Source organism: Eutrigla gurnardus (genome assembly GCF_963514095.1).
Source record: "Eutrigla gurnardus genome assembly, chromosome: 6".
NCBI classification, from domain to species: domain Eukaryota; kingdom Metazoa; phylum Chordata; class Actinopteri; order Perciformes; family Triglidae; genus Eutrigla; species Eutrigla gurnardus.
In genome coordinates this window covers 27665626-27689028 of record NC_139920.1, presented here as the reverse complement: position 1 = coordinate 27689028, position 23403 = coordinate 27665626, and the positions used below count along the sequence as shown (strand labels likewise).

At 42.7% G+C, this 23403-nt stretch overlaps 3 protein-coding genes across 6 annotated transcripts in view; 1 reads left to right on the top strand and 2 right to left on the bottom strand.

Annotated features, from left to right (window-relative positions):
* The window catches only part of ccl25b (chemokine (C-C motif) ligand 25b), a 128954-nt gene that overhangs the window by 44442 nt on the left and 61109 nt on the right, over positions 1-23403 (bottom strand). The gene's annotated exons all lie outside the window — the stretch shown is intronic.
* On the top strand, positions 1129-21270 carry tpm4a (tropomyosin 4a). 4 transcript variants are annotated; one of them, XM_084012001.1, is made up of 9 exons: positions 1129-1455; positions 2890-3015; positions 16159-16292; positions 16384-16501; positions 16618-16688; positions 16780-16855; positions 17850-17912; positions 18514-18583; positions 20073-21270. In XM_084012001.1, exons 1-9 carry the CDS (start codon positions 1342-1344, stop codon positions 20153-20155), a joined length of 855 nt encoding a protein of 284 aa, XP_083868127.1. In that variant the 5' UTR covers positions 1129-1341; the 3' UTR covers positions 20156-21270. The 4 variants fall into 4 exon arrangements, with proteins under 4 accessions (XP_083868127.1, XP_083868126.1, XP_083868129.1 ...); XM_084012000.1 differs by lacking the exon at positions 20073-21270 and adding an exon at positions 19230-19445 and having other exon boundaries at positions 1130-1455; XM_084012003.1 differs by lacking the exons at positions 1129-1455; positions 2890-3015 and adding an exon at positions 6931-7406.
* On the bottom strand, positions 20295-22616 carry LOC311015012 (small ribosomal subunit protein eS27-like). The gene is made up of 4 exons (XM_084012015.1): positions 22485-22616; positions 21959-22064; positions 21758-21868; positions 20295-21622 (listed from the first exon to the last, which is right to left on the bottom strand). Exons 1-4 carry the CDS (start codon positions 22491-22493, stop codon positions 21594-21596), a joined length of 255 nt encoding a protein of 84 aa, XP_083868141.1. The 5' UTR covers positions 22494-22616; the 3' UTR covers positions 20295-21593.

Here is a 23403-nt window from a genome sequence, read left to right as displayed (position 1 = left end):
TGAAGAATAAAAGAACTACCCTGAAGTTAGCCTTTAGCACTGAAACACTAAAGTAAAATCGATGTCTTACTGTTAATATGAGTCTTTACAAGTTAGGACATTTCTTCAGCTTTAACGATGCAATTAGATTTAAGAAAATCTCTAGTTTGAAATCCACTAGTAGTTGACAAAGTTAGTGATGGGTTCACACAGCAGCTGCTGGTGCAGCCCAGTCCTGGCTACCCGTGTGACATCCATGGATCTCCTCCTTGAACATCCATCCTTCTCCATCCCTCTCTGTGAGAAACCGAGGACACTGCTCTCCATTGTTCATGGAAACTGACTCTCAGTCCGCTTTTCATCCCTCACTCACCAAACTGAAATATCAGGTGAGGGCTCGGATTTCAGACGACGCATCAAAAAACTTCTGATATATTCATATTTTTCTCTGCTTGCCGACCCGTAATGATCATATGAATCGTCTGAATGACATCACTTAGTCATAAAACCGACACAGCTCAGTGATGTCATCAACTAATCTCTGTTTGGCTGGTTTAAGTCTCCTCCACACAGAGGAGAACTGTGGCCTGTGTAGCTTTAATGCCCAAACATTATGACAGTATGATAACAGTATGAGAGCCTCCTGTATCTCTCAGACTCTGCCTCCCGTTGCTTTGCATGTCACTCTTTCTCTCTCTCATCCTCGGATATTCTCTTGAAGGCCCCGAGTGTTAGATGTTCTGTGTGCCAGCGGGACTCCATCCATCGATAGGAGGTTAAATGTGGAAACAGGACCTCCCTCTCTCTCTCTCTCTCTCTCCTGTCTGACCTCTCTGACAACAAAACAAACCCAAATAAGGAGATCGGCCGCCGTTTGAAGGGTGAGTGGTGCGGTGTGGAGAAGCGAGAGCGAATCCTTGGGCAGATCTTGGTCGGGTGGTTTGATAGGGTGGAGTACGTGTCTGAGAGAGTGATAGTCAGGGAGTCAGGACGGGGTGGTGAGTGAAGCGGCAGTGGATGGAGAAGATGGGGAGAAGGATGAAAATAGGGAGGGGTGAGATCATGGAGCTGGAGGAGGAGGAGGAGGGGTGAGGGTGATCAGAGACTGGAGGCAGGTTCTGTTGCAGTTTAAATAACTACCCATATAGGGCTCAGCTCTCCATCCCTCTCACAGCTCTTTTCTTTCTCCTTCCTACTTTCTCCCCCCCCTCTCTGTCCCTCTGCTCTTTCTCTATTCCTCTGCAGCTTTGTTTGGACTCCAGCTACCTCCAGTGCTCTACGCCCAACTGAATCTCCTCCATCTCGACTTTTTGAAGCTGCATTTTCACATCTCGGGGAGAGGAATCGGAGCGAGCAGCCACCATGGAGGCCATCAAGAAGAAGATGCAGATGCTGAAACTGGACAAGGAGAACGCCATCGACCGGGCAGAGCAGGCGGAGACGGACAAGAAGGCGGCGGAGGACAAATGCAAGCAGGTGGGAATGAAAGAGAAGGGAAAGAGATGCACGGGGTCGGTAGTCATGGCAAAGACGATGTCAAAGAGAATGCAGGGATGCTGTCTTCACTTAAAAAGCAAATAAAGGAGTAACTTTAAAGTTATGGATTATGATACCTGCCAAACAAACCAAAGAAAGGGAAAGAAACAATTCATACCTGGAGGAAGAGTTCATTATTTGGTTGATAAGGTTCAAAACCTGTTTGTAAGAATAAGAGCTCCAGATCCAGCATACTGTTTTCCTTTAAAGCTTTCCACTTCATCCAGTGCTTAAACTAATCATCATACCAGACATACCGTTCAAGAAAACTTTCTATAAACACGTTTCTTTATTTATTTATACTACATTCCTTACAGCTCATTTACTCTTTTATCGAATATATATATATATATATATATTATTTGCCATTTTTAAGAGACTGGATGGTGAAGTTAACCAATGATTGAGAAGGTAGGCTATGTGAAGCACAAATGCCTCCATAAAAGGCCAGGCAACACTCTCTCAAGCTCTCCATTATCTGTTATATAAGCATGTACTTCAATTCCAGCTCAAATTCATCACCTACTAGGAAGAAAACACATGACATTTTCATCCCCAGGGTTGATTTCTGAGCAGTAATTTGTGGGAATAAAAACCACACAACCCGAAAACACTAACAAACTACAAATACTGAAAGAAATCAGTATGTAACAACGTTAGGTCAGTATTAATGCTCATTACAGTGGGGGTTGAAGAAAGAGCATTGGTTTGGCTACTTCAGGTGATGAGACCACCCAGGATCAGGATCAGGATCTGGTCTCTGGGAGGAAAACCTTGGTTACATCCCTCCTTCCAGGAGTTTGAAGAGAGTTAATGGAGCGTCTGTCATAAAGCCTATTTGACAGGTGTATCAAACACATCGGAAGCATGCAAATGGACACACACACACACACACACACACACACATTAGGCCCAGGCGTCTGTGTGTTCTCACTGATAACAGCTGTATTTTTAGCCACCAGGAGAGAACGACTGTGTGGAATTCAGCAGGATTATCAGAAGTACTTCATGGGCTCAGGGGGAGTGTGTTCATGTGTGTGTGTGTGTGTGTGTGTGTGTGTGTGTGTGTGTGTGAGAGAGAGAGAGAGAGAGAGAGGGAGAGAGAGAGAGAGACATGTCACCAGAGACTGATAGTAAACCATTACCATTTAAATGTTCCCAAACATCATAAACACAATTAGACTCCCAAATCGGCCCGCTGCTGCTTTATCACTAGTCTGAATTCAAACACCTTGGCTTTAACGACGTCCCATCAGACTGAAACATTATTTAAGCACCGTACAAATACACTAAAAATAATGGATTTCAACAATGTGTTCATAGTAACCAGAGACGGCGTAGTGAACCGGACTAATGGTGTGTGTCCTGTTGCAGCTGGAGGAGGAGCTCATGGACCTCCAGAAGAAGATGAAGCAGACCGAGGACGAGCTGGACAAATTCTCAGAGGGCCTGAAAGACGCTCAGGAGAAACTGGAACTGTCTGAGACCAAAGCTGCCGAAGTGAGTGAACACACACACACACACACAAACACACACACACACACACACACACACACACACACACACACACACACACACACACACACACACACACACACACACACACACTGTGGGGTCAGGGGTCCTTTACAGTGATAATGACGTCCTATTGACTCCTTAGTGAGACTTTGAATATTGACAAGAGATGATTTGCTTTTCCAGACTTTGACAAACACACACACACACACACACACACACACACACACGTTACCATGGCACTACTGAAAACCAGAGCTCATTATTCCACAGCTGGATGGTTGTAAGCCAGCACCAGCTGTGGGTTTACTTTGATCCACAATGAACGGTTTGGAGCACTTTACATTCCTGTGCAGCCCCTCCTGAAAGATGAGCACACGGATAAACGGTAACCTCCTCACCCAAACACACACACACACACACACACACACACACACACACACACACACACACACACACACACACACACACACACACTGTACTTTATTAATACAATTTGAATCTACATTTCAAAAAGAAATATTGTACTTTTTTATTACATTACATGTATCTTTTTTAAATCAAAATATGTTAATTTATTTATGAACACAAGATATTATTCCTTATTATAGAGTAAATTACCCAGGACAGTTTTTTTTAAATGATCAAAGTTGATGCAGTGTCTTTAATCCGACACATTCTTGTTCCTTGTCAAAACCTGGCGCCTACATTACCCACAATGCAACTCGCCAATGTCTGGTATTTGGTCAGGGATTCAGGTGTGCTATGCTAGTAGCCTTGAGCCACTAGCCTGAAGCAGAGATACGGTTTAAACTCACTTCTTTCGAGCTTCACCTCTTTATTCAGAGATTCATATTTTTCAAACTTGTGATTTTCGACATCTCAAGTGAAACAGATTTTGTGCAGCTTTATACAACTTTTCTGTTAAACACACCCAATAGATGGATAGATAGATAGATAGATAGATAGATAGATAGATAGATAGATAGATAGATAGATAGATAGATAGATAGATAGATAGATAGAAGCTGGAAACTTATGGGTAAAATCACTGTATTTCTTCTTCAAGTTAAACCTTTCAATGCTAAATCTTTACTTGTTCTGGAGTATTTAAACATTATTGCTTTTACTGGAGCAAAACATCTGAATATTTCTCCCACCACAGAGGAATCCTGTCAGAGTGTTATCCAGAATAATCCTATAACAGGCTAACTGAGTCCCCGACATCAGGCCCAAACTAACTCTCATATTTATGAGAATATTTTTTTGTATTCATAAGTTATTAGTTTCAGTAAATGTAGCGGAAAATTGGAAACGTCAGTTGTCCAGTGGCTAATCAGCTGCAATATGTGGAGAAGATCATATTTGAGATATTTGGCAACACCACAAACCACAGAGCTGTATATCTGTCAGTGGTGGTTCCTCTGGCATTCGGGTGCATGTGTGCACAGGCCCGTGTGATTACTGTGTGTGTGTGTGTGTGTGTGTGTGTGTGTGTGTGTGTGTGTGTGTGTGTGTGTTTGTGTGTGTGTGTGTGTTTGATATACTAAAATATAAAACAAAACCCTAGTGAGTCAATAAGATAAGGATAAAAAACTGATCCTGTGAGAACAGCTAAGAATCCGGTCATTCCAATAAGACGACTAAGCAAATCGTGCAGGTTTCATTAAAAACAAAAAAAAACAACCCCAAAACGTCTTCTCCCAGCTGCCACCAAGATGTGGTATTGTTTGAGCCTTGTGGAGGATATCCCAGGGAAATGCAGCGTTGTAGTACACACAAAGAGACGGGAAGTGTCTGACACACAGACACAGAGAGCCAGGCCGAGACACGCTGGATTATCCTCACGCAGTGATTGAATAAACCTTGAACACTTCTGAGAAGTCTCGCATGTAAAGTGGGTCAAGTGGGCCCCCTGGAAAAAAAAAAGAAGAGTTGTTCCAAGTTGTGGTTTGTAGCCCCGGCCAGTTGCAGCTTCCACTCTGACTTTCTTTGTTAAAAAATAAAAAGTATATTTCCAGTGAAGCCCTAAAACACGTCCGTGAACCCTCGTCCACATGTCACTCATTAGAGGCAGCGGTCGAGTCGTTACACATCTCACTTCACGCAGAAAGCAAGACCAGATTGGAGACCTGGAGGAGGGGGGGGGGCTGGGAACGCAGAAGGAGCCTGAAGACCCCAAACAAGCAGTTGTGATTCATAAAAAAAAAAACCAGACAAAGAGATCACATGGTCGAGGTGGTGGAATGGTGTACAGTGGGTTAAACAGGTATTGATAACAGCACAGAGTTAGTGATTTAGGGGGAAGGCTGGGGCTGTGGGGGCAGCCGGGCAGAGACAGCAGAGAGCAGGAGGAGGGAGGGGGGGGCTCTGGTATGTCAGGAATGCAGCTAAGGCAAACAGAAAGCCCCACACTCCTGTTTCTAATGAAATCAATGCTGCAAGCTTTTCCGGTTGCAAGACGGCGAATCAGACACAGAAAGAGAGGGGCTCAATCAGCAGCTGAGGTTGATTGGGAGGGATTTTTTGAGATTTCTTGCTCGTCCGGCCAACGTGTTTGCTCACAAGGCCGGTCGTGTGAATGCAGGAGAAGGTAAACACAGACATGGATCACAGAACCATGATCTGATTTACACCCACATAATGAACAGCATGTACTCGCAGACAGACAGACAGGCAGACAGGTGGATGATGTTTGTTTGCTCACTCCATTTATGATGTAGCTCATATTTCATTATGCACGATGGTCAAAATGCAGATTTCCCAGTCGTTTATGAATTGATATGCATGTTGTATCTAATATTCCATCTATGAACTTATGAAATGTTCAACACACGTGTTAAAATCTGGCTTAGGGAAACATTTATTTTATTATGATTATTATTATTAATATTATTATGTATTTATTTCAAACTACAGTGAAGTTCACAACAATACCTGATACTGACTGAACTGTAAAGTCAACTATAAAAATGATGCACAAGACACCCAGAATAATGTAATTTTTTTATTTTAAATTTAAATTTGTTGTTAATATTAAGACATAACATTTTTTTAAGGATTCCCTTAATTTGTATAAAACAGTGTAATGGGACACTTTTATAAATACCGTAAATCATATTTTTTTATCATTTCTTTAATGCAATTTCTTGCTAAGTATCAGCCAAGATGTGCGTTACAAGCTTATATCATCAACTTCATATCATATTATCTAATTTTCAACTTTGTAGCGTGGGACTTTTTATGACCAAAGTGATCTGTGAGCTTTGAGAAGTTCCACCAAGAGGTTATTGAGTCTGCAATCTCAGAATTTTTCTGGCCTCCAAAGCAGTTCTGAGACCCAAATTCAGGGTATTTGCCAATAAACAAGTGTGTTGAAGTTTTTAAATCACCATGGCTGAATGAATGCAACTGTAAGAGGAAACATTATAATAATAATCAGCAAATAGACTGTATTTAATGTGGATTGATCATGTCACAGGCATATTCTCTGCTTCATATAGTGGGGGGCAAAACACGACCAAGGAAATGTTAGAAGAATATTATATATTGTGCTTTTAATCTGGATGGAAACTTCAGACTTCAGCCTTTAAAAAGTAATTTCACTGTGAAATGAAGTTTGTGTGTGACATCTAAACTGTTTTTATTCTACCTGGCTTTCCTTTTTCCTTTGAAAGTCTCCTAGCAGTGATCGCATCAGTCACAGGGATCAGCTTTTTACACGCACACACACACACACGCACGTGCACGTACACACCCACGCCCCGCCCTCTCCTGACCTCATCATCCCAATCATCCTCTCTCCTCCTCCTCCGGCTCAGTCTGGCGCTCTCCGCTCTCCTCACCGCGCAGCTCTTCCAATCCTCCTCCTCCTCGAACTCTGTCCGGACCAAAAAACCTGCAACATTCCCGGGGACGACTTTCCTACGCGGTTCTTGAACGTATCATTCCCCACACAGAGCAGAAGAGACGCTTGGAGAGACCACCTGGACATCGTTACTTCCTGGTTATATAACTTTTTTTCTTGCACTTGAACGACTCCTTTTACATTCCCAAGACTTTGCCCACCAGGATTTGCAGCGATTGTTTTTTTTTTTTACTGACTATTCTAGAAGAAATAAGCAGGAGGCGGTAGCTAATTACATTTTTTTGTATTTTTTTTTTTGCACAACCCAGAAGTAGTCTTAACTGCGTCCCCCCCCTCCTCCTCTACGTGTAGTCTTAAATTAAGTGAGCATTCAACAATGGCAGGTTTAAACTCTCTGGATGCCGTGAAGAGGAAGATTCAGTGTTTGCAGCAGCAGGCCGACGACGCGGAGGACCGGGCTCAGGTCCTACAGAGAGAGCTGGACAGTGAACGGGAGCTCCGAGAGAAAGTGAGACAACCAAACCCCCCTCCCTCCCCTCGCCTACTTTTAAAACTTGTCTTTCTTTTCTCTCTTGTTTTATAATCTTCTATCACCTGCTGACGTCATTCCGTCATGTTAACGTCTCCATATTCACTTCTCGGGCTCTTAAAAAGTCACTAGTTCGTGTCATTGATTCAGTCGCGGGGCGTGTTTGTGCCACAATGCAAGGCGTTGGTCTGCAATGAAAAAAAGTTTGGATTCCTGCAGGTCTGTGCGCGCATGCGCAGTCTGGCTCCAGCGCTTCCACACCGCTGTACAAACCCCCCCCCCCCCCCTGTGAATAATGGAGACCACGTAGACAGACGTTGGTCCCACTGTGCAGTTTATCTATTAGGTTGACCAGATAACTTAATATCACGTCCTTGATGATGTTATATTTGTTGCTGCTTATTAATGAGGTCTCATGGAGCTGCCAGAGGTTTAGATTATAAGGGGATATTAATGTTGTGACTCTCCAGGGAAATTCACTTCTCACTGTCATGGCTTAGTGGAAGTAGCAGCTGCCTGGTGGAACGCTCCACCACACACTGATGATAGGAAAATAAAGGGCACGTTACCTACTTATTATTGAGCACGCCTGCTCGGTTCAAAGCAACGCAAAGGAATAGAAGAGCTTAAACCGGTGCTGGCTTTGTGGATCAGAAGAAAAGTAACTTCAATAGTTAGTTTTCCAACGTTTTGTTTATGACTGTGATAATGAACTGAATATATTTAGGTTCAGGACTGTGGATCAGACAAAACAGGACATTTGAAGACGTCACTTTGGGCTTTTTTCTACTTGCGATATGCATTTCTTTGCCAAACTATTTATCGGTAGATTAATAAAAGTGTATCAACATTTAGACTGACTAGCACAAGTTCCACAAAGACGGATGCTCTCTCAAACTAGACAGTTGAGAAGTGACTCATGTTTTCTCTTCTGTTCCGAGTATTCACCCGTGTCTGTCACCTGCCCGTCTCTTGGCTCTGCCCACATCCGAGTTGTGTTACCTCACAAAAGGTAGAGCGAGAGAGAAAAAAAAAACTGCTTAGCAGCACAGTTAACGGTCTTGACTTGTTTCACGTGCTGCCTTTATGGCGTTCTGTGCCAGATCCTTTTTTTGCATGGGAGCCGGTTAATGACAGGACAGGAGTAGACAGACTGGAGGAAGGTGGGAGGGGGAAGGTGTGGCTGTGAAGATATGGGAGCTGTGATGATAAAAGAAGGAGCTGCTGTGCTGGAGGACTTCCTCCTTTGTTACAGACTGTTAGGTAACAGGGTGGGTGTTTGGTCAACTTGTGTGTAATCGCCCTGATCAGTGAAATACATTTCAGCGATTAAGTGTGAGTCATCGTCACCTGTGCGTTAATCCATGTTGGGACGTAGGAAGTACCTTGACTTCAACATTAAGCATTATTGCACACTATAAATCAAAAGCATTGAAGTGGGTGAAGCAAACGGATGGATGACTTGTATTTCCTGGAAGTGTTAATGTTAAGTTTCCCGCCACATGTGTGAAAACAGTAACTGCTCAGGAGCCAAACGTAGTGTTTGTAGTCAAACAATATTTTAATAATCAAGGCTTTTATTTTGAATACATTAACTCCACTATTCGGAAATTATACTACAAAATAATACTTTAAAGAAATGCCACCCACTTTCAGAACTTGACAGTTGAAATTTGCATATTATATACACTTTTACTTTAATGCCCCTTATTCAACATTTCTGAGTAGTATATAAACAACAAATAAATTACATGTAACACATTATATGTTGTTATTTTGAAGTATTTTCCACAATAAGTAACAACTTCGGCTCCAATAAGGACATCTTATATAGCGCCAGCACCCAGGTATGGATAAGTGGAGGAGTTAAAGGTGTTGACAAATAGATGAATTAACACTTAAAACGACCTCATATCTGTTTACAACTACATGACTTCTTATATAACACTGCTTATTAATGGTTAATAGGTGGATTGAAAGTGTCCCGAGTCTTCAGAGTGGATAAGTTAGATTTTTTTCCATTTCATGTGAATGTGTAGTTTCAGCTGTCAGGCAGCACTTGTGTGGCGAGGTTGGTGTGGTCCCATATGTGAATAATTAGGGCAACCTGCAGTTATTCCATGGCACAAAAAGCTCTTTTCAGTGGAGCACGGGGAGATCAAAACAGAACCTCGCTGAGTCCGTTCAAGTAATGAATCATAGTTTGAAAATGTGGAGGCATCAGGGGGGGAAAAAAACAACATTTGGCCACATTTCTAACTAACTTTTGTGTTATTTCTAGTGTGGTTTTGACGCCTCCGGAGACATTACTCAACCACTCAATAACGCTTTAAGGCTCCGTCGGATCACAGAGACGCGAGATCGCCTCGAAAAAATTCCTTTGACCTCCTGTGGGTTTTATTTAGGGCCGTTATTCTTCAATGAGCTGTTCGTTGTTCATAGTAATCACAGCAGTTACTTGTGTTTGGAGCTGTGAGTCAGGCCAAAGGTGAAGATTGTGAATCTGAAAGCTGTGTAAGCGGCGCAGATGAACCAGATTCCAGGTCGCAGGGCAGCTGGATTCCCACGATATCACAAGATCTCGTAAAAAATCCGTCTTGTCAGGCTTCAGGTAGTATGTTTGCTAGTGAACCAGCGGTGGTTTGGACTGACTGGCGTCGTGTGAGGAGCGACTGGCGGCTACGGGCGTGGTTTAGGTGTGGTTGACGACACGGGGAGGCCCAGATGCTGCGATAGAATCCATTGTATCAGAACTGGACGGGACTGGAAGGCTTTTCTCAATGGAAACTATGTTTTTTGGTCTTCTTCTGACTGGCTTTGGCAATAGTTTGATTGACAGATGGTTCAGCCAATCGCCTTTTGTCCAAACAATTTCCAATGACGGCTTCTCAGAGCGTCGGTTTAGCTCTTCATACCATGGGAACAAATCTGTTGTTTGACTTCTGTGATTGGCATCAGTTATTATTTTCGATCATCCAAAATGACAATGAAAGACATGAATAGAATGTATTTCCCCTTTTGCTGTGTTCAATGGTTGCCATGGTGATACTTGGTGTAGAATGCAGATGTAAAAGATATTTAAAACCAGATAAAAAGGGAAGTGGGACTCAAAATCTCCAGTGGCGAATAAGAGTTTTGGATGCAGGTCACCTGACTGCCCACCCCACCCAAACCTGACTCCCCCCCCCCCCCCCCCCCCCCCAGGATGTCGTTTACCGACTCTGGTCCAGCGCTTCCTGTGCTTCTACTCCCAACACTTCCTGTTCCTGAGCTCCAGCCCTGATCAACAGGAAGATTGGTGTGTGTGGTAGAATGTGGTGTAAACATCCAGTTAAAAGTTTAAATACTTAAACACATCTTTAGTGTTAAAAGTCAAGTTAAGAGACCAGCAATTGATTGGTTTATGGAATTCTTCATCTACTTTACCATAATGACGTTTACATTGGATTAGCTGTTTGTTTCCTACAATCATGTCACATTGAAAGCTAATTCCAGGAAGTAATTAAGACATACTTCCCTCGGCTCATCAGTCAAACTCTTCGTCTGTTCGCTGGTTGGTGTGGAAAATGGTTTTGACGGTTGTGCCGCGAGGCCTCGAGCAGACTCCAGCAGATTCAGTGGAAAGATTTACTTCCTGGTTTTTCCCTGTTTTCTTTGGATTTTCTCCCCGGGAATAGCTCAACTTTCCAAATATAACTGCCACATGTTGATGCGTTTTTGGAAGTCGCTGGCATCCTGGAGAAAACTCCCAAGTTAGTGGCTTGTGGCCGAGCTGATTATGCCGACCAAGGTTGCGGCTTGTGAAGCTAAATTTGCTATAATGTCATTAAATAGCATTTAGAGAGTGGAAATAATGCCAGTCTTTCCCTTTTATGGATGCATGCAAGGCTCAGCGATACACTTAAAACACTTTCTGTGATGCTTTTGTGAAAGCTGGATGTCTGCATCCGTTTGCATGTCGATGTACTGCAGAGTGGAAGTTGTATTAACTTAAAGCAGCGTATAAAAAGTTTTATTGCTTGGATAAACTACTAGGATTGTGAAAGGTTACACAGACCGCACAACTACGCTGTTTTCCCAAAAATCTGAGTACACTTTTGTTAATTCCAACAAAACCAAGGACACCTATCTGAATAATTGGTTCCTGTAACATTTAGTGGATTCCCGAAGGGCCTTTCAAGAAACACTTAGCAATGAACCTCTTGTCAGGATTGGACTCTTCAGTGTTGGAATGAAAGACTCATTCCAGCTCACCATCTGTGTGAAAGTCTGACAAATAGGGTTTTTTTTTTGTTGCACAGAGAGATCTCATTGTGATGCCCGTCTGGAAGTTTAATGACCTTCTTTTGCGTTTACCACACCTTGTGACAGGCTGGCTTATAGATTGTACGCCGCTCTCTTTGCATGCCAGATCTCTATGGGAAAAGATTACTCACTCACAGGCGTGCATTCACATCGCGAGCAGCAGCGTCAGGAATAACTTCCCCTGAACCCCAACAGCATTGTGCAGCTCATTAGCCCACTGCCCTGGAATCAGCCAATAATTAGATTCCTCTTTCACTTGTCCTTGATCTTGTCTCTAATGCACTCAGGTATTTCTTAAGTCACTCCCAGTATAACTGTGCTGTATCTTCAAGTCAGGCGGTGGACTGTTTACTAAGCGAGGGCAGGTAAAGGCACATTAGAGTCCCGGGGCCTCATTACAGAAACGACCTACTATTAAAGAAACTATTCCAAAACGCATGGCTGTGTTCTATTCCAGACCTCCTGTCTTAAGTTAATGTTTTGAACAAACACGATGCTGCTTCTGTCTTTGATTAGAATGGATACTTGAGACTGACGAGCATAATATCAAAGAGCCTCACTAGTCAGTGGCTAGCTATTCTAATGTCATGCTACAAGGTTAATCAAATCCACATTAACTTCTTGGCAGTCCATATATACCCATTAATACATGGTCCGGTAAATCATCATACGGTTTAAGGAGCCTTTCAATCATTATGTTTCTGTATTTTTGTTCTCCGTCTCCATTGTCATCTTTAACTGTGATAAAATAGGATTTCAGACGGACTGTAATGAGTTTTCCAATATCTTGCAGTTTGCTGCTCAAAACAACCAGGCAGTTCTGACTAAAGGAATATTTGGACATTTTCGGGAAAGATTGATATATCAAGCTAATGCCAGCAGCCAGTTAGCCTAAAGAAGGGAAACAACTAGCCTGGCTCTGCTCAGAAGTAAAATAAAAATAAGTTACGCCTCTAAAGTTCACTGAATAACATGTGAAATCTTGTTTAAAACATACAAAAATCTAACAAAAATGCCAGGAATGCCATAATATAGTTTAACGGCGTGTCTGCGGTTGCCAGGTAACCATAAGAATACCACATGAGAATAAGTCTGGCAGTAACAACCTTTTAAATCCAAAATATGTCCTTTTTACAGTTTGGTTTTTGTGTGGATTGAACAACAACACATAAAGAGTAGTATTAGCTAGGTATTGGTGAGCTTTTGGACAGAGCCAGGCTAGCTGTTTCCCTCTGATTTCAGTCTTTGTGCTAAGCTAAGCTAAACACATGCCGGCTGTAGCTTCACATTTACTTTAAACACGAGATTGGTATTGATCTTTTCATCAACGTCTCAGCAAGAAAGCAAATAAGTGACTCTTGAAAAGTCAAAGTACTCCTTTTTAAGAATCGTACAGCTGCTGAGTGGTTGAGGGGAACTGTTTCTGACACTCACCTCTTAGAAAGCACTGTTACATATTAAACTGTGTGTGTGTGTGTGTGTGTGTGTGTGTGTGTGTGTGTGTGTGTGTGTGTGCCGTCACAATCTCCCCGATACTCCACCACAAACATTCTCCGGAGTTTGTTTTACCATATAAGGCGCTCTGCGTCCCTGGCAGCCGGAGAATGCAAAGTGGCTGCTAAAGGAAGGGGCACGGCCTGAGACGGAGAGAAGACCGGTTCTGAAAGAAAGAACAATCGGGTGGAGGGGGGGGATGAAAGGATGTTGGGCAGCTGACTTCCTGTCTCTGTCAAGATCCTCATTTGTAAAGTGAGGTTTGTCTAATTTTACGGTTTTCTCGTTTTGATTGAGTGGTTTACCTGAACGTTAAGCTCTGAATTATTTGATTATGCTGCAGAACTGAATGTATTTTAACGTCAGGAGGTGCAGGAAAGGCTCTGGTCATAGTTGAGTGAATTAAATGAGCATGCACTGTATGCCCCGTACACTCATTTACTTGACACAAGGCTGCCTCTGTCTGTAAGGGGATCCCCCCCCATCCCTCTGTGATTGTGCAAATCTGATGACAGATAACATATCGGGTTGCAAGCATCTGATTGAGAGATATCCTACCGCCATAGTGGTGTGAGCGAAGCCTTTCTGTTTATTTTACTGGGCAGGGAACCAGCCAATCGCTCGCCGGCGATGTTTGTTGGCGGGAGGAAAGAGAATGGCCGAGTGACCGGCGCCTTGTTTGCATGTTTGCACAGTGTGCATGTGTCTGGAAGTGCATTACGGTGTCTGACGTGACCCCCGGGCTCATGAATAGCATGTTGTGTTTGTGTGCAGACGCTCCGGGGAACGGAGGGAGTAACGATCTCTGTTATTTCAGGTTTAATCCGTCGACTGACGCCGACCCGTGTGAAGGGGCGTCGCTGATGCGATTTCAAGATGTGCGACCGATTTATGAGTTTTCATTCATTCCGTGTCGAGTGTTAGGTTTTCCCCCTCCAATCGGGTGCTGGGCTGTTTTTAAAGGCATGTCAGCGGCGGGCTGACAGGCGTTTCCTGTCTCGTATCAGCGGCCTCCCCTGGCAGCTCTGGGTGCAGGAGGGCAGGACCTGGGAGAGAGAGAGAGAGACGTGGAAAGTCTGACTGGCTAGTCAGCAGTTTAGGATCACATGGAGACGAGAGGGAGAACATCTTAAAAAATGAGAAAGGAGGCCTGTGCCAGCTGCCAACGAGCAGGAAACCATGCTTTCATTTCCTTAAATATTGAGTGTATGACAGAATGGAAGAAGACGGGTTATTTATTCTCAGCACAGACGGACTCCATGTCTTCCATGGAGCCCGCTCTTCGTTACCTTTCCTCCTCATTGCCAATCCTTTCTCTTTTGTCTCTTTTTAATCACTTTATCTCACCAGTTGCCGTCAGAATGACTCACCCACCTGGAAGCTGAATTGCAGAAACTTTGATTGCCGATCCGACCGACAAACCCGACTTTTGGACTGTGTGACGAGCTAATGAGTCACTGACCTACTAACAGCTGCCTTGCAAACCGAGCACAGAATCCCGTCTGTTTGACTCAGAAAGCCTCCAGGTGTTTGGTTAAAGTAACGGGGAGTAAAGGTGTACGGGTACACTGCGTTTAAATGATTAATTCGGCATTCCAGCAGCACAAAAGAGCAGTCATGTAGTGCCGTTTGAGCTGCCTGGTTGTAAACTTTTTAACAGGGGATGGCCTCTTTTGTGGTGACCTCTTTTGTATGAGAACTGAGGCTGGCGGGTTTCCAGTTTGAAAGCAGCTCCCTAGGAGGTGGTGGTTGGATAAACTCCCTCTCCAGTAGAGAGGAAATGCCTCCATAGTTGTCCGTTTGCTTTCTTTTTGTCCCCCCCTTTCTCTGCTTTTGTTTACCAAGGGCAGATGAGAAGACGCTCATTTGGCCACCCTACTTGGCCCAGTTCTGCTTCCACAGTCGCCGGAAATTGAGTTTTTGTAAACAATTTCATTCAAATCCAGAGTCGATCTTCAGATATTAAATAAAAAAGGGTTATGATCCCCAGCCGGACTCGGCCGTTAGTGGCTCCTCCAAGGACCTCTGGATGTCTCCGTTTCACTTATCATTCATCAGCTGGACAACTATTGATCTGTGAAACATGAGTGGCCCCCGGGAACATGACAAATAGATCCCTGTATCTCACTGACGGATGGGATTGACTTATAGTCGGACTTCTTTATGTAGATTCAGTCTTAGTGTCTGAGAATTAGAACACAGTCCTATAGTCACGACACCATGATGTTATTTAAACATATTTATCAGAGGGTTTTTCACAATAAAAGTGTTTGTGTAGCTGCCTCAAACCACTGGAGACAGCTTTAAAAAGGTTTCTTTATGCACATCAAAACACTAAAGTTACTGTTTCCCCCTTAACTAGCTTGAAATATACAAAAATAACACTTAAATTGATTATTTGTATGTCTTTTACATAAACACTCCTACAGCATAAGAGAAAGTGAAGATGAATAGTCTCAATTATCCCAAAAGTATCATTCAGTATTTCCAGAATGTCTAATAAGTAGTTACATAAGTGTAGATGAAAGTAATAAAAGAATATGTGCTGAGATGTTCATGAATAAAAGGCTGTTTTTAAACCTCCAAATAGTGGCTGGTGTTCAGGGAAAGACGGGACAAATTCCTGGAACCTAAACTTTGATCCCCGTCTTATTTTTCATAACGAGCCATAAAACAATCACACATTAAAAAGCATGACGTGTAACGTTTCACTCATCTCAGCATTCATTCACGTATATTTGCGTGGCCGTATCATATTGTTGATTTTGTTTTCATACAGATGTTTTTGCTGAGCAGACGGTTATAATAAAGCTACAGATGCTGTCAATCTTTTTCTTCTCTTTCCTGTTTTATGGTGGGGAAGAAAGGAAAGTGGATGATTTTCTAGTTGAATGAATCGCCGACTAAAAGGCCGTGTGTTTTCTCCTCTCAGGCCGAGGGTGATGTAGCAGCTCTGAACCGTAGGATCCAGCTGGTGGAGGAGGAGTTGGACCGAGCTCAGGAGAGGCTGGCCACGGCACTGCAGAAGCTGGAGGAGGCTGAGAAGGCCGCGGATGAGAGCGAGAGGTCGGTTTAAGAAGATTCAACCTTGTTATTCTGTGTGAAATCACCTAGCATTCACAAATTAAACAAACTTACTTGGGTCTTGTCCAATCAGAGGGATGAAGGTGATCGAAAACAGAGCAATGAAGGACGAGGAGAAGATGGAGATTCAGGAGATGCAGCTGAAGGAGGCCAAACACATCGCCGAGGAGGCCGACCGTAAATACGAGGAGGTGAGCTGGTTTGGAGCGCTGGCATCCCTTAAAACAATTCTGTCTCTTTAAGCTTCGTGTCTTTCGGATTCTGTTGTGATCCAAGTCTGAAAAGGTTGTGATGCTTTTCGTCCCAGGTGGCCCGTAAGCTGGTGATCCTGGAGGGAGAGCTGGAGAGAGCTGAGGAGAGGGCCGAGCTCTCAGAATGGTAAAAACCAGCAAACATGAGCGCAAAAACACACACAAGCCTTCAACCTGTCTCCCATTAAAACCCAGCATATGTCGGTCTCTCTCCACAGTAAAGCCGCCGACCTGGAAGAGGAGCTGAAAAATGTGACCAACACCCTGAAGTCCTTAGAAGCCCAGTCTGAGAAGGTGAGTGTCGTGTTGCGTGTGAGTGGTATGTGTACGATGATTGGAAGTTCTGGTTTTTGGCCTCCCGATCGGATCGGGTGTGTTTTTCCACAAATGCAGCAGACTGCAACTTACTTGTTCTCCGGCGATGTTCCAGAGAAGCGTAACGTCTGGCCTATAAAGGCTCGCCACAAAGTGGGAGTAAAAACCATTCATTCACGGACTCTGACAATGTTTTGCCCAAAGGCAAATTCATCCATTTAAAATGCATCAGTGATAAAACGGATTATTCTAATCATGGTGGCAAATGTTAACGAAGCTGACTGATGGTTTATGATTACAGGCTTTCCTTCTCTTTTCCCTGCATCCTGTCATTGGGCTTGTTCTCATGACTCAGCGGTCATTTTAGTGATCACTAATGCATTGTTTCGTACTGCCTACATTATAATTGTGTATCATCAGGCCCTAGTTACAACACAAACATTTATTTACCCCTCGTATTGTTTAGATATGTCCAGATCTGGACTCCTGTGATGTTTGAATGTAATTTTGCACTGTGTGACAAATTCAGGTTCTTTTAATGACAACAGCAGAGGTTGGTTTACGTGCAGCAGCAGCCAGTAGAGACCTGCAGCGCATTCTTCCTGTTTGCAACGTTACATTCCTCCCCAGGCACAGACAGGCAGTATGACAGCATGCCAAGCTAATCACATGACCTTCAGCACTACATGCCATTGCTTTGTTGGGTCAGGCCTGCCGTGGTTGGCATCGCAGCACAACTTGTTCCCGGGCCAGGGCAACACCTCATCCTCCTTCCTGCCAATACCTCACTCTTTACGTATCACTCCTCAGAGGGAGTGGTGCCAAAGCTGGTGGAGCAGTGTGTGTGTGTGTGTGTGTGTGTGTGTGTGTGACTGTGTGCGTGTGTGTGTTCACGTTGTGTACATCTGTAGGGGAAAGCATGTGTGAGCATGTGTTGCTGATTAAGCAGCGTTGTGTTTCTGTATGTCGACAGTACTCAGAAAAAGAAGACAAGTACGAGGAGGAGATCAAAGTTCTGACTGACAAACTGAAGGAGGTGAGATCACGATTTGACATTTGACCCCCCCGTGTTGCCTGTTTTACCAGGACGGGCATCACTGTTGTAACTGCAGCGTCTCCCATGTCATCCAGATGCTATATCCTTACACATCTCTCTCTCACTGATACTTTAAAAAGGCAGAAAATAACCTGCTTATTCATCGAGTTTTCATCGCTTTTATTTTTGTTGCTAAATTGATGATTTTAGGGGGTTCTATATTCATTTTATCAGCATAAAGGAATGCGATCATCTGTGTATCAACTACTCACCCCAGTGTTGTCCTGAATTTGTAAAGTAAATGTTTTTTTAACCCATATACCTCACGAGAAGTGGGACTTTGTAAACTGATTTTTATATAGTTTGGCTGTTAGATGTGGCACTCATTTACTCATTTACTACAATGAATCACTTTTTTTGATAATCTGTGATAAAGTTTTTCTTCACACATTCAAGGCAGTAACCGATACGCAAATGATCATTTGAAAATCAAAATGTAAAGATGTGTCATTTCTATAATGAGGCACAAAAAGGGCTTTAAAACTTGCGTTGTTCATGTCTTGTGTGTGGAATTCACCTGTAACGTCCGTGTTCCCGTCAGGCTGAGACCCGTGCAGAGTTTGCCGAGAGGACAGTGGCCAAACTGGAAAAGTCCATCGACGACCTGGAAGGTATGAGATCCACCAGCGTGTCATACGGTTGCACCATTTTGTCGATTTTGAACCCGCAAACGGGTCGTTGAGTGCAAGTTTCCTGTAGGTCAGGACGCCACATCTGATCCCGATCCATCTTCATGCACACATGCAGGTTTATTCAGTTTTACACAGACCCCCTTTAGAAGGAGTGTCCTATTTCAGCGACAACATGAAAAAGAAAAGGGCTCCCGGCCAAACGTATGCAGACCCTGAGGCTCATGGAAGACCCTTGTTCCTAAAGGACTCCGTGTCGACCCTCGCCACAAACACGAAAGAATGTGCCGGGATGTTATTTGGTCGTTGAACCGCAGGCATCTCGACTTTATGAGAGTTATTGGGGCAGATTTATGAGACAATGCAGGCTTTAAATGCTCAGAGCTCACCCAGCAAAAGAGCCACAGAGCGTTAATTAGATATGCATCATTCTTTCTTCCAAGCATTTCTGCATCTTTAAAGAGCCTGACCTATTTTCCCTTTTCTTTTGTTTTTTTGTCTTCTCCGTCCTCCCTCTGCTCTTCTTCTGCCTCCATCTGCCGCCCATGCTTGTCCTGCTTTGGGCTTGTTTGTGTTGCTGCTCTTCCTGACACCTGCCTGTACTTCCTGTCGACTTCTGACCTCCCAGACGAATTGTACGCTCAGAAGCTGAAGTACAAAGCCATTAGTGAGGAGCTGGACCATGCCCTCAATGACATGACATCGCTGTAGAGGCTCTCTCTCTGTCTCTCACTTCCCCTTTTTCCGTCTTGTGCTTTTTAAATTCATATTCTGTCTGTGGATCATACTGTATGTGCCTTCGTCCCATCTTACTATGCAGGAAATGATGAATTAAAATAACTTTCTTTCCTACTTTACAGCTGTTATTTTTGTCTCTGTTCTTTGATTATTCATATCTCAGTAAAACATTTGATGCATAACCACGGCTACATAATGTACATGCGCTCTGTGATTTCCTGTAATTAGGTAACCAACAGTTTGATCTGGTCAAACTGGTGGTTAATTTACGTTGTTCATCTAATTATCAGCCAGTTTATGAGACAAGGTGAGGTTTACTCTGGTTTTTGTGTGAATTATTGCAGCTTGCAGTTCCCTTTAAATCACTCAATCTAACTCCTTTTTAATGGTTTCTGATACATGTATTCATGCGTGTACTTATACTACACACGGTAGCATCTAATACAACAAACGTAGCACACAACTCCTTTGTAACTAACAGTCTGCTGGCAGACGATTACAGTCAGCAGTTTATGCATGAGCGGCACAGCGTTGCGGTTGAGGAATTTTGCATGTGGCACAACTTTAACCAAAATAATTATGCAAAACATCTGTTCAGTAAAACGGCGCCCTGCGCTGTTTTCGCAACGGATGCTGACAAACGTATAAAGGCGAATAAATTGCCATGACACGAGCGGTATTATTCGCTGATGGCTGAGGCTTTAACATGTCCCTCTTTTCTTCTTCTCTCCAGAGAAATTATCACAAGCCAAAGAGGAGAATCTGGGCATGCATCAAGTCCTGGACCAGACCCTGCAGGAACTGAACAGCTTATAAACACGCAGAGAGGAAGCTGGAGAGGATGAGATCGTCGTTTAACATTCCTTTAATGTTCGACTCCATTCCACATTTCGAGCTGTAAAATCTTTATTCCCCATGTGAAGGGGGATTAACTTAATGCTTGTCCTTTTTAATGTTGTTGTTTTTTTTTCTAAGGCACAACTTTGTTTCTTTTTTTAGGATGGGAAGTCATTTTGACCCCATGGCTTCTTCTTCCTTTTTTTTTTTTTTTTTTTCTCCAGTTTGCATAAATTCTCCCCAGAAATCATTTTTGACCACTTATTTAGAAAGAACTGGCAAATAACACACCCGAAGAAAACTCAGATTTGGTCACCGCCTCAACCACTAAAACTGGCTCAATTATACATTTTTATGTGCACATACATTAAGCCTCTGACTGATTATTTGAATACATATGCTACAGATGGTGTTGGGTTTCACTCAGTCTTCTAGTATGGCTCTGAAGTGCCACCTAGTGGTTGAAGTTTGTCAACAGCCTTGTCTTTCTCATGCTGTACCACCTCGAGGCTGCACGTTGACAGACATATGGCCTTAGCAGTGTGCTCCCAAATGTGGTACTCCCATTTTATAGTGTGCAAATCTGTTCAGAGATCTGTGTTTATACAGAATCTAGCAGTGAATTGCATTCCTACCTTTCCCCAAGCTTGACATGCTGACACGTTCTTCACCATTGCCATTACTATATGCCATAACGTAGCCAACATTTGCTAGATTTACAATATATTGTATTACATTAGCGAGAGAAAGCCCAAACCACTCATACAAGTCAAGCTTTATCAACCATGGATACTTATTGTATATAGTAGAATAATGTTAGGTATTTGAGAAATTGTATTGCTTTTATTATTTTTTTGGTTTTGTTTCATTTACACCACTTTTTTTTTTGCCAGGGGAACTCTCAAGACCAAAGAACACACACACACAACACAGACAACAAATTCTTAAAATGTTTTATTTTTTTTTCGTTTGTGATGGTCATCATGGTTTCTTCTCAAGGCCATTAAAATCGCCTCACACGTGGCCGAGACCGTTTTGAAATATTTCATCCACCAACCCCCCTTTATGTCAACTCAATAAATGTTTTACAGAAATCACGACTCATTGGACGTTTTGTGCATTTTGAAGGTTTCAGAACATCATTAAATGGCTGAACTCGACATAAAAGTGCTTCATCATATCAAGATATACGTACAAATCAATCTGACCACAATGGGGAAGTCTGTATATGACTTGAGTGCATCTTGAGCTTGCCTTGCCCGTCTTTTGGTCAGTTCTATGAAACACCACATAGGGGCGACATTTCACTCCACATTACCAAATTAAGATAGTTATATTTATCTGTGAGGCTTGGACTCAGTTTCACCATGGTCCATTCTTCCAGCTGCCCGTCGGGAGTGTTTTGCACATTTCCTGTTCAGGCATATTTCTTTCTGAAGGCACAGCCTAGATGGACGAGAATCAAAAGCTTCAATATCCCATCACAGGCAGCTTTCATCATATATCCACTCATTGTCATACCTTGGAGAAATATCCAAAGCAACATTCATAACATAAATAGCTTTGTTAAATTGATTTTACCTTCAGTAAGTCTGCATTTCCCCCCTGCTGGTTGGCAGAGGATTAAAGAGCAGCCTGCACAGGGTACCACTGTCTGGGAATGGCTGAAGATGGTGGTGATCTTATAACAGCCTGGGGAGCACAAAAAAATGATCAATATACCACTTTTAAGCACATGCATGATAAAAAAACAGTAAGGTAGCAGCATAGTGCAGTCCTTACCTGTGCATTTAACATCCATGAAGTAGGAGTTGGGACTCTGCACCAGCCTCTTCTTCTTGTGTCTACTCTTCTCCTTGGCAGGACTGGGCTGCGACAGATCCCTATCCTGCACCCGAGGTCGGAGGATGAGTCAGTGTGTCGTTATATAGCATTAAATACATATTTTCGGTTTCATTTTTATTATTATATCACTTTATCGCTTGATGACGAGGCAATGATAGCGTGACGTTTTGATTATAAAAGTAATGCCCCCTACAGGCTGATGAATGAATTTCTACTTTGAGCGACAAACATGTCCAGGCAAGTTCTGGAAAGCTGCACCTGTATACAGAATACTCGTAATAAATTAAAATCAATTGACTAATCAATCTATCTATTTCTGTTACCATATAATGGTCTGTTTATGAATATGAATAGCAGATTGTCTGAGCAGTTTAGTAGCAATCACAACTGTTTACAAGTTCGTCCTAACGTTTCTTATCACACACAAAAAAAAAATGAATAGCAATAATAATATTTCACTTACATGCCCCATTTCTCAGGTCACTAAGGTTTGCCGTCCAATGGAAATACGATGTAGAAAGTGGTGAATTTCTAGTGCGCCTCTCTCAACTGCAGGCTGTTGTTGTGGTGTTCTGATGGACGTTTACGATTCTATACCGGAAGAGACCGAGCGGGCGGGGTCTCTCTCTCTTTCAGGGAGGCGCAACGGATACTATTGGATGAACTTGTCCATGTTGAGTACATGGTCATTTTTACTTAAATTACGTTTGTAAACAGTACAAATCAAGAGTCAAAAATCTATAATTAAATTATTAATTAATTTTTGCATCTAGCAGGGACGTTGGAACTATTTTTTGGAACTATTTCCAGATTCTGTATTCTTTTTTCCGTTTTATTTTGTCTAAATTCTGTGGTTTTAGAGCATTTTTGGTGTCTAATCATGTTGTTGATCAATCAAAATTGAGAAATTTACTGTCGAAACATTCTAGTAGTTCTAATTCTAATTCCTTGTCATTCCTGAGACCATATAAATGTGCATAAATATGCAAGTGTATGTGCAATCATTAATAGAGGAGTCGCAATACCGCCCCCCACACAGAAACACACTTCTACCGTCTAAAGTCAGCGCATCTGTCCATCCCCTATTTAAAGTTCACTTTCAGTTTTGAATCCGTTCATTTCTGAACGTTTCTGGTGTGAGATTATGTTTGTAGCTGCTCATCAAACAGATTCAAAACTCAGAGAAAAGTTATAATTTCCCAAGTATCTATCTATCTATCTATCTATCTATCTATCTATCTATCTATCTATCTATCTATCTATCTATCTATCTATCTATCTATCTATCTATCTATCTGTCTATCTAATAACGTCTTCGACACACAGGAAGCGATGTGCTGTTAATTACACTAAAACACAGTAGAGGCTCTCGACAATGTTTT

Coding starts and splice junctions, on each gene's coding strand:
- tpm4a (XM_084012001.1), top strand. CDS start 1,342: ATGGAGGCCATCAAGAAGAAGATGCAGATGCTGAAACTGGACAAGGAG. Junction 16,293..16,383: donor GCCGCGGATGAGAGCGAGAG/GTCGGTTTAAGA, acceptor TTGTCCAATCAG/AGGGATGAAGGTGATCGAAA. Junction 16,856..17,849: donor TAGAAGCCCAGTCTGAGAAG/GTGAGTGTCGTG, acceptor GTATGTCGACAG/TACTCAGAAAAAGAAGACAA.
- LOC311015012 (XM_084012015.1), bottom strand. Junction 21,869..21,958: donor CATGGATGTTAAATGCACAG/GTAAGGACTGCA, acceptor TGTGCTCCCCAG/GCTGTTATAAGATCACCACC. Junction 21,623..21,757: donor GAAATGCAGACTTACTGAAG/GTAAAATCAATT, acceptor TCGTCCATCTAG/GCTGTGCCTTCAGAAAGAAA.